General features: G+C 43.2%; 1 protein-coding gene across 1 annotated transcript in view; it reads right to left on the bottom strand.

Annotated features, from left to right (window-relative positions):
- Positions 1-12,858, bottom strand: part of LOC126481859 (uncharacterized) — a 502,121-nt gene that overhangs the window by 81,823 nt on the left and 407,440 nt on the right. Inside the window, exon 3 of the mRNA XM_050105818.1 lies at positions 2,437-3,352. Within this exon, the coding sequence (XP_049961775.1) occupies positions 2,437-3,352 (916 nt within the window). The remainder of the gene's footprint in view (positions 1-2,436; positions 3,353-12,858) is intronic.

Here is a 12,858-nt window from a genome sequence, read left to right as displayed (position 1 = left end):
ATTAAAAAATTCCTTGAAAATCGAATTACACGGTCGATTACAGCATACACGTAGCAGAAAGTTGAATATTTTATTTTATTTAAAATATTATAATGAACTAAAGAATACTATATTTAAATAATTACGGGCAGTTTGAAAAAGTAAAGTACTTCGTGTTTATCCATGTGAGAGGTGCGTTTCAGAAATTAGAATATGTTCATCTATCCCAGCCATTACTAAATTATAATCCGCAATGACATATTGGAGGAAGTGCAGGCTGTTTCCCGAATTTTTTATGTTGTGGAATATTGCAAACAGAACAGAAATCAAAGCGGAAGATTATGGTTTAACCACTGTCGACGACGGCAATTGTAACATCATTCGACTGGAGTGTCGAACGTCCAGCAGTGAGTTCGTTGCTGATCAGAAACGTCTTTAGTTGATACGAATGTCCTGTTCAGGTACGGTGTGCGTCGTGATGTCTTTTCTTGATGCCGTTAGCGTTTGTCTAACGTTCTTTTTCATTTGTGAATGATCACATCGTGACATACAATGGAAACCAATGTTCAAACTTCTCTTTCAGGCAGACATTATGGAAGTGCCTACTTGCAGTTTTTTATTTTAGTGTAGTCACATCGAGTACTTTTATAGTCGCTAAGCCACAAGTTATATAACACGAAACCATCTTCTTGGTGTATAATGGTCTGAGTGAAACACATGACTGAGGAGGAGAAAGAGATGTACTTGATTGATTTTTATTATTATCGGCGTGTCAAGGTCGGGTGACCGCTGTCAACACACCTCCGTGACCTTAATTTTTGTCGGAAACGTGTGACAGCCTAGAAACTGTTACGTCAAATATTTATGACAAGTTGTGATACTAACACACTCAAAACCTCTGAAAAAATTATTTTACTAGTTTCTGGTAGTATAAGCCTATGGTTATTCAAACAGAGCTCCCTAAGTATTTAACTTAAAATATTTACGGAACCTTTAGAAGAACCTCAGCAGTTTTCAACTGGTAGTAGGAGAGGGGACAATTGGTGTGGTGTATCATCTACTATAGTTCAGTACCTATCTGGATATTGAAGTAATTATGTTTTTAACTGAACAATCAATTTGAACACTAAATTAAACATTAACATAGTGAAAAGACACAATTAATTATACATGATGAAACTTTTCACAGAAAAACCTGGAAATAAAAAGACAAACACCACAGGAAAATTTCACTATCTGCCGCGTAAACGTATCGTAACGTAGCAGAACCTCCTCTGGGCTTGCAATCTTGTCGTTTATATATGAAACATTCACGGGCTTTTTTCACGAAAAGTGGTGCTTAAAATCAAACCACTGCGTATATAATAAACTTTTCTTTTGAGTTTTCTACATGACGTGACAAAAATTAGGGAGTTGTGTTAAAAAAGAAAAAAGAGTTAATACTAAACTTAATAGCTTAGAAATGCATAGCATAAAAAGTTAGGGTCATTGACTATACAGAAAAGTACTTGTCCCTTTGCATACCTGATTTGCAGACCACTGTTTCATTACTTTAAACTGTCCCGTACGTCTCTGGTGTAAGATTGGGAGAGTAAATGATGTTGAAGAAGAGAGCGTCAGGGACCAGTCTGAAGCGTAAATTGGACAAGAATGGATCAAAGAAACGATTCTGGCATTCGCCTTAAGCGATTAGGAGAAACGACAAAAGTTCTAAATCTAGGTTTACATAAGGTTAAAGCTTAGGACACTCATTTTCAGTTGCTCTCTTTGGTATTTGAAGACAATATTTCCATTCAAACAAATAATGTTTTTATGTTTTCAGTAAATGTGTAACGATAGAATGCCGCATAAATACTCTTAGAGTTTCGCACTCTTAGGCGAGCATAGTAGATGGTGGCTCCTTGTGTAGAGTATATGTGGGGTCTGTTCTTCGGACATGTCCGGAAGAACACCATTTTGATGCTGCAGCTACTATGAATCACGACGGAAAGGAATTAATAACATTAGATGCTAGAGCGGATTGATTTCAATCAATGCGACAAGTTGAAATTTCAAGCCAGACCAGGATTCGAACCCTGGTCTCATGCGTAGAAGGTACATGCGCTGACCACTATGCCATGCGGAGACATTGCCTATATGGTGTCTTTTCTTTCAGATATATCCGGATGGCATTATGGTCAGCGCATCTGCCTAGTAAGAAGAAGTCGGTTTCGAATACTGGTCCGGCACACATTTTCAACTTTTAAATAGATTTAAATCAATACTTAGTAGCATCTTAAGTCATTAAGTTCTTTGTGTCTTATGTAGAAGTTTGGAAATGGAATGTTTCTGCACAGATTTCCCCTTGGCTCAAGGATTTTGTGTGTCCCTACTGCCGGGAGAAGTTCTTGCTACACTTTCTTTGGTATTTACGCGTGGAAGCCTCTTGGGAGCTGGAGCACTTCATCAGTCTCAAACGCAACTCTCGGGCGCCTCGTCGATAGCGTCTATGTCGGCCACATCGAGGGTGAGCAGCGTAGACCTCATCATGGCGTTCCTCCTGAAGGCGTCTGCCCGCGACTCGGCGGCGCTGGACTTGCGCGGCGGACTGCTGCCGTTGGCCGGCCGCTGGCGGCGCGGAGGGCTCGACTCGCAGAGTGACGTCACGGCGGAGGATTCGCTGGCGTCGCTGCCCCTGGGCGCGAGGGCGCGGGACAGCGACGACGGCAGTGAGGTCCGCGAAGAGGAAGAGGAGCGCCAGCCGAGCAGGTCCGGCGAGGAGCGCAGAGGCCGCCGGCCGCTGGAGCGCGACGTGCAGCTAGAGGTGGTGGTGCGCAGCGTGCCGTTGCGCGCGCCTCCCGACCCGCCCCTCAGCAGCGCCAGCCGCCGCCGTCGCCCCAGGCCGCACAGCCGGGCGAACCCCGCGCGGAACTTGGACGACATCAGGTTGTACAAGATGGGGTTCATCGCCGAGTTGACGTAATGCATGGTGCGGCAGAAGTAGAGCAGGTTGAAGTAAGCTTCGGGGCCGAGCCCGGCGACGGCCTCGTCGCTCGCGAAGATGACCCAGAGGGCGAAGGCGCGGAAGGGCAGCAGGCAGAGGAAGAAGGAGAGCACGACGGTGGCCAGCATGAGCGCCACCTGACGGCGCGCGCGCGCCGGGCCCGGCTCGGCGGGGGCGGCGCTGCCGGCGGGGGCGGTGGCGGCCACGAGGTGGCGCGCGATGCGGCCGTACAGCACCAGCAGCAGCAGCAGCGGCAGCGCGAAGAAGAGCGCCGCGCTCGCCGCGAAGAAGAGCCGCGGCCACGCCGTCGCCGCCTCGCTCAGGCACGCCGCGAACTCTGACCCGTCCGCGTACTCGTGGTATTCGACCTTCGCGATCACCAGCATCGGGCTGCCCACCGGGAACAGACAACCACCAACAACTACACTCCGTCTGCTCTCGCTCGCAAGCGCGTTTGCACATAATATCGATGATCCTCCGGTGTTCAGTCATTTGCGACCCTACAGTTCGTACCCTCTATAAAAGCAGAGGAAGAAAATGGAACAGTTTATGGAAACGCTTGTTATGTGTCTTTCTGATGATACCACATGCCACGTCGAGTCGTAGAAGTGCAAGCAGAGGGAGGCATCCCGCTAGACAATAACACTGCACGATATTGCAGTGCCTGTACTGTTAAGACACACGATGCAATTTTCCTTCCTCCGAACGAAAAAGCATTGCGGAGACTACAGCTACTATGAAATACATGAAATGTATACACAGTTGTGAGCACGGACAACCATCAGGTGTATAATGGAATTACGGCAGCGAAAATTTTAGTCGGATCCGGTACTCGAACGGTCTCCTTAACTGCTTTGGTTATCCGTCCATTTCTCACGGACATACCCAAACTTCCGTGTTTCGTCTTTATGCATGAAAACCTGAACACGTACACATTATGCACACTACTGGCCATTAAATTTGCTACACCACGATGATGACGTGCTTCAGACGCGAAATTTAACCGACTGGAAAAAGATGCTGTGATATGCAAATGATTAGTTTTTCAGAGCATTCACACAAGGCTGGCGCCGGTGGTGACACCTACAACGTGCTGACATGATGAAAGTTTCCAACCGATTTCTCATACACAAACAGCAGCTGATCGGCGTTGCCTGGTGAAACGTTGTTGTGATGCCTCGTGTAAGGAGTAGAAATGCGTACCATCACGTTTCCGACTTTGATAAAGGTTGGATTGTAGCCTATCGCGATTGCCAATTATCGTATCGCGACATTGCTGCTCGCGTTGGTCGAGATCCAATGACTGTTAATAGAATATGGAATCGGTGGTTCAGGAGGGTAATACGGAACGCCGAGCTGGATCCCAACGGCCTCGTATCACTAGCAGTCGAGATGACAGGAATCTTATCCGCATGGCTGTAACAGATCGTGCAGCCACGTCTCGATCCCTGAGCCAACAGATGGGGACGTTTGCAAGACCACAACCATCTGCACGAACAGTTCGACGACGTTTACAGCAGCATGGACTATCAGCTCGGAGATGATGGCTGAGGTTACCCCCTTGACGCTGCATCACAGACAGGGGCGCCTGCGAATGTGTACTCAACGACGAACCTGGGTGCACGAATGGCTAAACGTCATATTTTCGGAAGATTTCAGGTTCTGTTTACAGCATCATGATGGTCGCATCCATGTTTGGCGACATCGTGGTGAACGCACATTGGAAGCGTGTATTCGTCATCGCCATACTGGCGTATCACCCGGCGTGATGGTATGGGGTGCCATTGGTTAGACATCTCGGTCACCTTTTGTTCACATTGACAGCACTTTGAACAGATGTGTTACGACCCATGGCTCTATCCTTCATTCGATCCCTGCGAAACCATACATTTCAGCAGGATAATGCACGACCGCATGTTGAAGGTCCTGTACGGACCTTTCTGGATACAGAAAATTATCGACTGCTGCCCTGTCCAGCCAATTCTCCAGATCTCTCACCAATTGAAAACGTCTGGTGAATGTTGGCCGAGCAACTGCCTCGTCACAATACGCCAGTCACTACTCTTGATGAACTGTGGTATCGTTTTGAAGCTGCATGGGCAGCAGTACCTGTACACGCCATCCAAGCTCTGTTTGACTCAATGCCCAGGCGTATCAAGGCCGTTATTACGGCCAGAGGTGGTTGTTCTGGGTACTGATTTCTCAGGATCTATGCACCCAAATTGCGTGAAAATGTAATCACATATCAGTTCTAGTATAATATATTTATCCAATGGACACCCGTTTATCATCTGGATTTCTTCTCGGTGTAGCAATTTTAATGGCCAGTAGTGTAATTTTCACAAGGGAGGACATTTTAATTAATACTCGATCCCTGGTATAAGTGGGTATATGCGATAGTGGAGTGTCTATGTTGTTAAGAAGTACGATGCAATGTTCGTTTGGGCATGCATGCACTATACAGCTCGTGTTTGTGAATACGTTTCATGTATTTCATAGTGGCTGCAGTCGCCACAGTGCCTGTTGCTTCGACATGCGTGCCTGTACAGAGGCCACGCCACGCGGTCTGGGGCGCCTTGCTCCGGTTCGCACGGCTCTCCCAGTCCTCGAGTCCTCCCTCGGGCATGGGTCTGAGTGTGTTGTCCTCAGCGTAAGTAAGCTTAAGTTAGATTGAGTAGTGTGTAAGCTTAGGAACCGATGACCTCAGCAGTTTGGTCCTATATGAAATTACCACCAAAACATGTCCAGAGGAACACTCATCGTACTTCTTAATAACACAGGCACTGCAATACCGATTTTAATCATCAACATCGAGCAAGCGACTTTCAAGTAAAACTTTTCGCCTGTACGGGAAGATACATAATGGATGTACGAGTACAGGGTGTAGACATGTGGTTCATGACATATGGAAGTTTGGATCTGGCCGTGAGTGCAGCTCGAATAGCGTAATGGTTGCCGGCACGGTGGCTCAGCTTGTTCGGTCATAGGGTTAGTTGCCCTCTGTAATAAACAAAAAACTGAGTTAATGGATCAACGATGAACTTGAACAAGCGTCATGGGATGTCCACCGTGAACAAATCGAACCAACTATAAATTACAAAATGAGACAAAAAAAAGGACAGGGCGACCGCTTGTGATAAGCGGGAAACCCGCTTTCGAGTCACTGTCCGACACAAATTTTCCTTGTCGGCAGTTCCCTCTACATGTAATGGCCTTACATATTCGCAATAGAGAATACATTTAATGCGTTTATGGAAACGGTTGTAATGTGTCTGTTTGATGGGTCCACGTGCCACCTGGAGTCCTAAATGCGGACGTCGATGGAGGCGGCAGATCTGACAATAACATTGCAGATATCACTGCAGATGTCGTCTGAAGCGCCTTTGTAGGAGCTGATGCAAAGGACGCAACCGCGGCTGTTTGTTGCCCTATACCGAACAGAAAATTTTCATTGAATCAAAATCCGCTTATGCACGACCGGTTTCCAAGCTTAAGGTTTCATATTCAAGTGCCACCAAATAAATATGGAAATGTGTGGTGGTCTGGCCAGTCAGTCTTTGGATATTACACCCACGTGAAGCAAAATCATGGGATCATAGGACCAGCACCTACGTACGCTCACAAGCGTGTGTCTGACGTGGGTGAGATCTCCCATGACCGCGGTCAGCTGGCTCCTGGCCTATCTTCACTAGTCACCTCGGCATCTTGCTGTTCAGGCGTGCGCTGTAGTTGCCAATCCTACGCTCTTAAGTCTTTGTTTTACGTGGGTGTGATACCCAATGACTGACTGGCCTGACCGCCACACATTTATGATCATGTAATTATTTGGTGGCACCTGAATATGAAGCATTAAGCTTCGAAATCGGTCGTTGAATAAATTAACAAAATTACTGGCAAATGAAGCGGATTTTCATTCTATGAATACGTTCCTCAGCTGCGGATGTTCACCTGTTCAAATATTTTGTAATAGATAGTGGTAGAATCTGTCGAAGGGACCTGACAAATTGGTGACCATATGCAACACGTGTACAGACATACTAAACGATAATCAAACTGACGTAGAAATTCTTTCAAAAAAGACATTCTTGGACCTGTGTCTCTCTTTCGTGAGGAAACAGGGTGTTAATCCGTAGCTACGATAGCTGCTAGCGAAAAATTCGACTGGTGAGACGAAGAATTTAAGCTCGGCAATCTGATCTTTGGACCCATCTATAAAATTCTTTGTTAAGACAGATTTCCTGCTTGTATGGAACACGGCCTGGTGTGACGCACTTCAGCTACTGCTCATAGGTCATTCAGTGCTTTTGTTCTTAGCTGAAAGTCTAACCATCAGAGCAGGAGGCATTACACGCCAGCCCATGTCCACAGTGTGCTGCGGCTACACACACAGCAATTCATGTCTTCCCAGACGCAACATACCGTGTATCATATACTATGTTTACATGTGGCTTCCCAAACCGGATTTGATAAACACCGTTTCTTTTTGGTCCTGTAAACACGCCAATATCGGTTTTGGAAATTTGTTTGTAGCTGCTGGTTTTCCATTTCCACAATCGATTTTCGCTACCAGGTAAATGCATAACCGTTTTTTAAATATGCTTGAGTTGTCATTATTCTCAAAACAGTAGGCTAATATGGACGGAGTGACGTATTAAGCAGTGAAAGAGAAGCAGAAATATTAAACTGAGCGTGAACCTGTCTACCTCCAATGATTAAGTGAAGAGAAACAGCGACTGTGCTGACTAAACAGAAACTGGAACAACTGTTTTCCAGACGCCATATTTAATTGGGCTAGCAAATCCGCTTCAGACTTCAACATGTAAACAGGACAGTGAAAACCGGTTTCCAAAATTCGGTTTCCGTCTTTAGGAAGATGTGTCGCATGTAAACATGATACACTGCCACCTAACTCTCGCGTACCATCGCCAATTGGCAGTGCAGTTCCAGCCTGTAGCAATGCATCACCCCGTAAGGAGAAGAACAAAGGAACCCGAATAAAGGCGGCAAAGCCAATTTTCCATTCGTTTCAAAGTAATGAGAAGGGTCTGGAAAAATGACCCTGAGACAATTATCAATAATTTGTCCGAAACGTATATGGTGTCTCAGCCTGATACTGACATGATTCGCCGAACTCGCGCAAAGCAAAAGCACTGCATGTTGCATCTGTAAATATTTGCCGCGAAGAATGGTGTTGCGTCCTTGGTTTAGTGATAAGCTTTTATAGCTACTAAAATGGAGGTACTGGGTTCCTTTTCCTGCTGACCACTGTCATTTCGTCTGGAATGGGAAAGCTTGAAGCTGAGTCGGCTCATCCCCAAGAGGCCAAAGGAAAAATCTGTTTGCGTAAATATGTGTCGAAATTGAAATGTAACAAAGAAAAATGGTGTCAGTTCGAAACGCTCGCATCAACATAGCAGTTACTTGACCTTTGTCTTCCCTTTCTTTCAGAAAGCTCCAACAGGAGGCTAGTTAATGACTGATGAAGCTAGGGCAGAGAAACCAAAGCCACAACAGCCACTTTGATACATCGTTTGAACAGAAAGCGTAAAATTTTAGATATTAAAGTGAAAATAAAATGTTATGGTTTCGTTACCTGTTCTCCTGTCTTTGCTCTGGCTGTTTTATTATTATTTTTTATTTCTTTTGCGGTAGATTTCATGATTTGCCCGAATAAAACAAGATTCGTTTTAATGCGATATCTTTTAGAAGTTTACGGCACAAATAGATTCACAGATTAGTTTTCTCTGGAAATATGGATTACAACAAGTTAATGTCCAAGTTCAGCCAGAAAGGCTGCCTGACTAGGTCTAAACTGATGTAGGAATCCCGTAGCCTTGCGCACGGAACAGTCTTTCGTCAGATGATAATGAGAACGAATCTCGTTGAAACGTTGGTTCAAGACGACGCGGTTGACAACTTGAGGAGATTTTGTCAGTGAAATTCGCCTAAGAACCTTGCACTCATATACAGCGAATCCTGAAAATTGCGGCACGGTACACTGCCGACACATTGTACGACTCACGATTTTTACGATCGCATATGACTGAACACTCAAGGTCCGCTCACTTACATATTACGTCAGTGTCAGATTGACAGCTTTCACAACCGTTCATAGATGAGTGTGAAGAAGACGAGATATTAAGGCTGTGTTTAAACAAGATATCACGCTATGATGCCTGCTACGGATACTTCATACGTTCCAGAACTATACCGCCTCCTCCTCTGCAGGCGCATATAAAACTGTTAACATAGGAACGTCATCTGTTTTTATTAGACCTACCTGGACGTGTAACAGATCAGAGCAGATCCGAAACAAACATGAAGTTCGTAATCTCTAGGATCAAAATACGACAGATGGCTGAGGATTCTAAACTGACTTTTTCGAAACAAGGAAGTGATGGTTGGAAATGATTACGTAGTATTTCACTGACATAATCAGTTTACTCATAACAGCAACAAATTAAGCTCATAGCAAGTGCTAAACCTGACTACATGTCGAAATGCGTGCACTGTGACGCCGCAGGTAATCCACCAGTTCTCTCCACGCTGTACTCTTCGAAGTAGAGCGTGTTAGTTGATGAGTGGTAATTGGTTAATCTTTTCCTAAACAAACCAGCACAACCGACTCAGATTCTTCGGAGGGAAAATACTTTTTTTACGGAACCACGGCCAACTCGCAGTGGATTGAACGACCAAATTTCTCGTAAGCGTCTATGCACTGTGATAGATCGCTTCCAGTTTGGATGACGTTTGCTGCGTAACCTTTCCCAGTACATTTGTTCGGTTTTCTGAGCACTAAAGCCTGCTGTACCAGTCATTAAACACATATGCCTGTAGCGAATAATTTTTTATCTTCAACAAGTAGTCGCGAACTGTAAGCACCACCGTTATTTTTGCCCATCCTCAGCAACTGTAGTTGTGTATATCGAAATTATCAGCAGCGCGTTGCATAAAACAAATTTAAATTCTTAACTGGTTTCGGGCACTTAGTGCCCTTCTTCAAAAGACTATAGATACCGAAGAAAGACACTAAAAGCCCGAACCCGGTTAAGACATTAAATTTCTTTCATGCAGCTGGTTGCTGATTATTTCGATATATTATTTTTAAAGATAACGTCACCAGCACTGATATGTAGGCGTCTGTTTGTTACTCAACATACGCAGATTACAAACAAGTGATTCGCATGTATTACTCCATCGAAACATCGTATCACCTGACATAAACACTCCATTGGTCCTTAAGGTAACTCAAAATACTCAGATTAGTCTCCTGTATAAGTTGTGTATTTGTATCCTAAGGGTTTGGGATACTCTGTACAAAGTCAACATTATACCAGCGACACGATACTGAATACTGAAATAAGTATTTGAGATAATGAATCTATGTCGGGATCTATTATTTCAGGTGGAACGAGGTCTTGAATCACTAATGCTTGTGGGACACGTCATTGGTGGTGCAAATTTTGGAAACAAAATACAATCTTCACATATACACGTGTTTGACTGGTATTTCCGTGACTGTTAAATATACAAATAAAAATATAAAGAAACCAGGCAAAAAATTTCGAGTTTTAATTACATACGTCATGTTTCGGAGACAATGCGACTTCATTAGATGGCAGTTCCAGAATTTGGCTCAGCTGCTCTGGTCTTATGAACATAGAACGTATTAAGCTCAAATGTAGTACACTCGAAGAAAGTACGCAACGAGTTTACGCAGGACTACAGATATTTTGACGCAGACTGGAAAGGAGCAGCGCACGTCAGCTAAACATAGCAACTACCGCCAGACAGTGGAGCACGACTTCAGAAACGAGTCTTAAATCATAGACTTAAAATTTGATGACTGGTTATTTTGTGTTGTTATTTATATTTCAAAACACCTTGATATATTACATGGCAACGGTAAATTTCTTGCTGTTGGGTCACATTAAAAAACTCATCTCTGAAAACCCGGTGGAAAACGAAGAGCTACTGGTTGGTAGGGTGTTAGCTGCCTAGCTCCTTCTACATCAGACAACAGGTACCTCCGGGAGAATGTAACATTTTACTATTTTGCGAGCAGTGAGATTCGCGGTCGCCACTTTTAACACTTCATATGTGATTAAACTTATTTTATAAAGCGTAAATTTTTTCTAATCAACGAGAAACTAATCACTCATTTACTATCATGCGTTCCCTACCGTCTCTATAATAATCAATAGCATATTCTGTATACAACCTTACGGCTAAACCTTTTGGCTTCCTTCAGCAATCAGTTAAATACGTGAGATGGCTTTCTAGGTCAGTGTCAATAAACAACTCAATTACCAGGCATCTAGTGCAATAGCATCCTGAACGATCATCACAGTTCCAAGTGTATACATGGAGAGAGGTATCCACAAGTGGCTGGCGTTCTGAAGACGTATACTACAAAACTCGACTAAATTTATTCGAACACAGCCTCCAAATAGTGAAAATATTTCGTCTTCTTGACACATATAATCGTCCTAATATCAAATATGGATATCTAATATTGCTCCATTTGCAGTTAGACTAGAAACACCACTTTCTTTATGAAGAAATAAAAAAAACATATAGAATGATTTCCCATTTTATTATTGCAGGACGAATGCTCTTTTATTCTCGACAATCGTTTCATTGAGACTACGATCTGTATTTCGTTTTGGTGCAGTACTGTAGTATTTGTGATAACCTTTAAATTATAACTGCTTTTTAAATTAGGTTCGTGATATCAACACTTGGTCCTTTTCTGCCAAGAAATGTTTTCCATAATTCAACAACAAACATTTTTAGAAACATGAATCCAGTAAGTTTAATGTCTAGAAAAGCATTTCAAAGAAATCGCAAACACACTCTTGAATAGCTGTTTGGTTTCCTATGTTGCTCTCAGTCGACCAAGGACGTTTTTGTGGTAACAACTGTTAACTAATAAATTCCAACTAAATGAAGTGACATGATGACAAGCATACCTATTTATTAATTATTGTGACTCGCTGTGTACTCCATAGCTTGCATCCAAATGAAAAGCTCGTTTCGGATGTTGCATAATACATGACGTATTACCGTAGTAAATCAAGAACTACAAATGAGGACTAATTTGTGTAAAATGTATTGAAAATTTCTACAGTACTTGATCTTGTGGAATTTTTGCAAACTAAATAGAAAAAATTCCATTAGTGATCTACATATTTTAACAAATTTTTTCGTCATGTCCGAAAGTGAGCCTGTATTCAGTGTACGTGCGGCGAATAAGCTGACAAAGTAATCACGCCTTTGTGAGTTGGCATAATTGTAGCTTCCAGGAGAAAGCACACTAAGAAAATCTGTCGGTCAAGTGTATAAGTATTGTATTGCAGTGGATCAATATTAGGTATGCATATTTGCTTTATCTCTTCTATTAAAAATGTTTTGTGCAGAGAACTAGTCACAAAAGACGTTCAGAATTTTCAAGCGAGGCAGAAAGCATAAATAGCATATTTAGAGGTAGAAGCGAAAGATGTATTCCTTTTGGAAACTTGCGTTTAAGGTTAATTGCAGAAATTATTGATCACATATATGAGTTATATAAAAAATAAGTAGACTACCCACAGCTGTCGCCGAATACCACGAGTCCACTTGCAGGTATGAGATAGCGGTCCTGTTTTATACTTTTGATTTCTGTTGTAGTATTATTCACTTTTCCCCTTTGCAGAAAATGGTAAAGTTTGTGCTTATCATATGTTCACAGAGATAAAGGTAGAGTGTTCCGATAATAATAAGATTGTAGAAGAAACCTTGAGTGTCTGTGCTGAAGTATTATCCAGTGACAGTCGGAGCACACAATTAACTCAGTAGCAGTATCCACTGCCATACCCAGTAAATTTGCAATACGACATGTGAGGCTAAGAAAGATA

This window comes from Schistocerca serialis, chromosome 5, assembly GCF_023864345.2.
Source record: "Schistocerca serialis cubense isolate TAMUIC-IGC-003099 chromosome 5, iqSchSeri2.2, whole genome shotgun sequence".
Lineage (NCBI taxonomy): Eukaryota > Metazoa > Arthropoda > Insecta > Orthoptera > Acrididae > Schistocerca > Schistocerca serialis.
The sequence above is the reverse complement of the archived record's forward strand: the minus strand, read 5'-3'. Positions and strand labels throughout refer to the sequence as shown.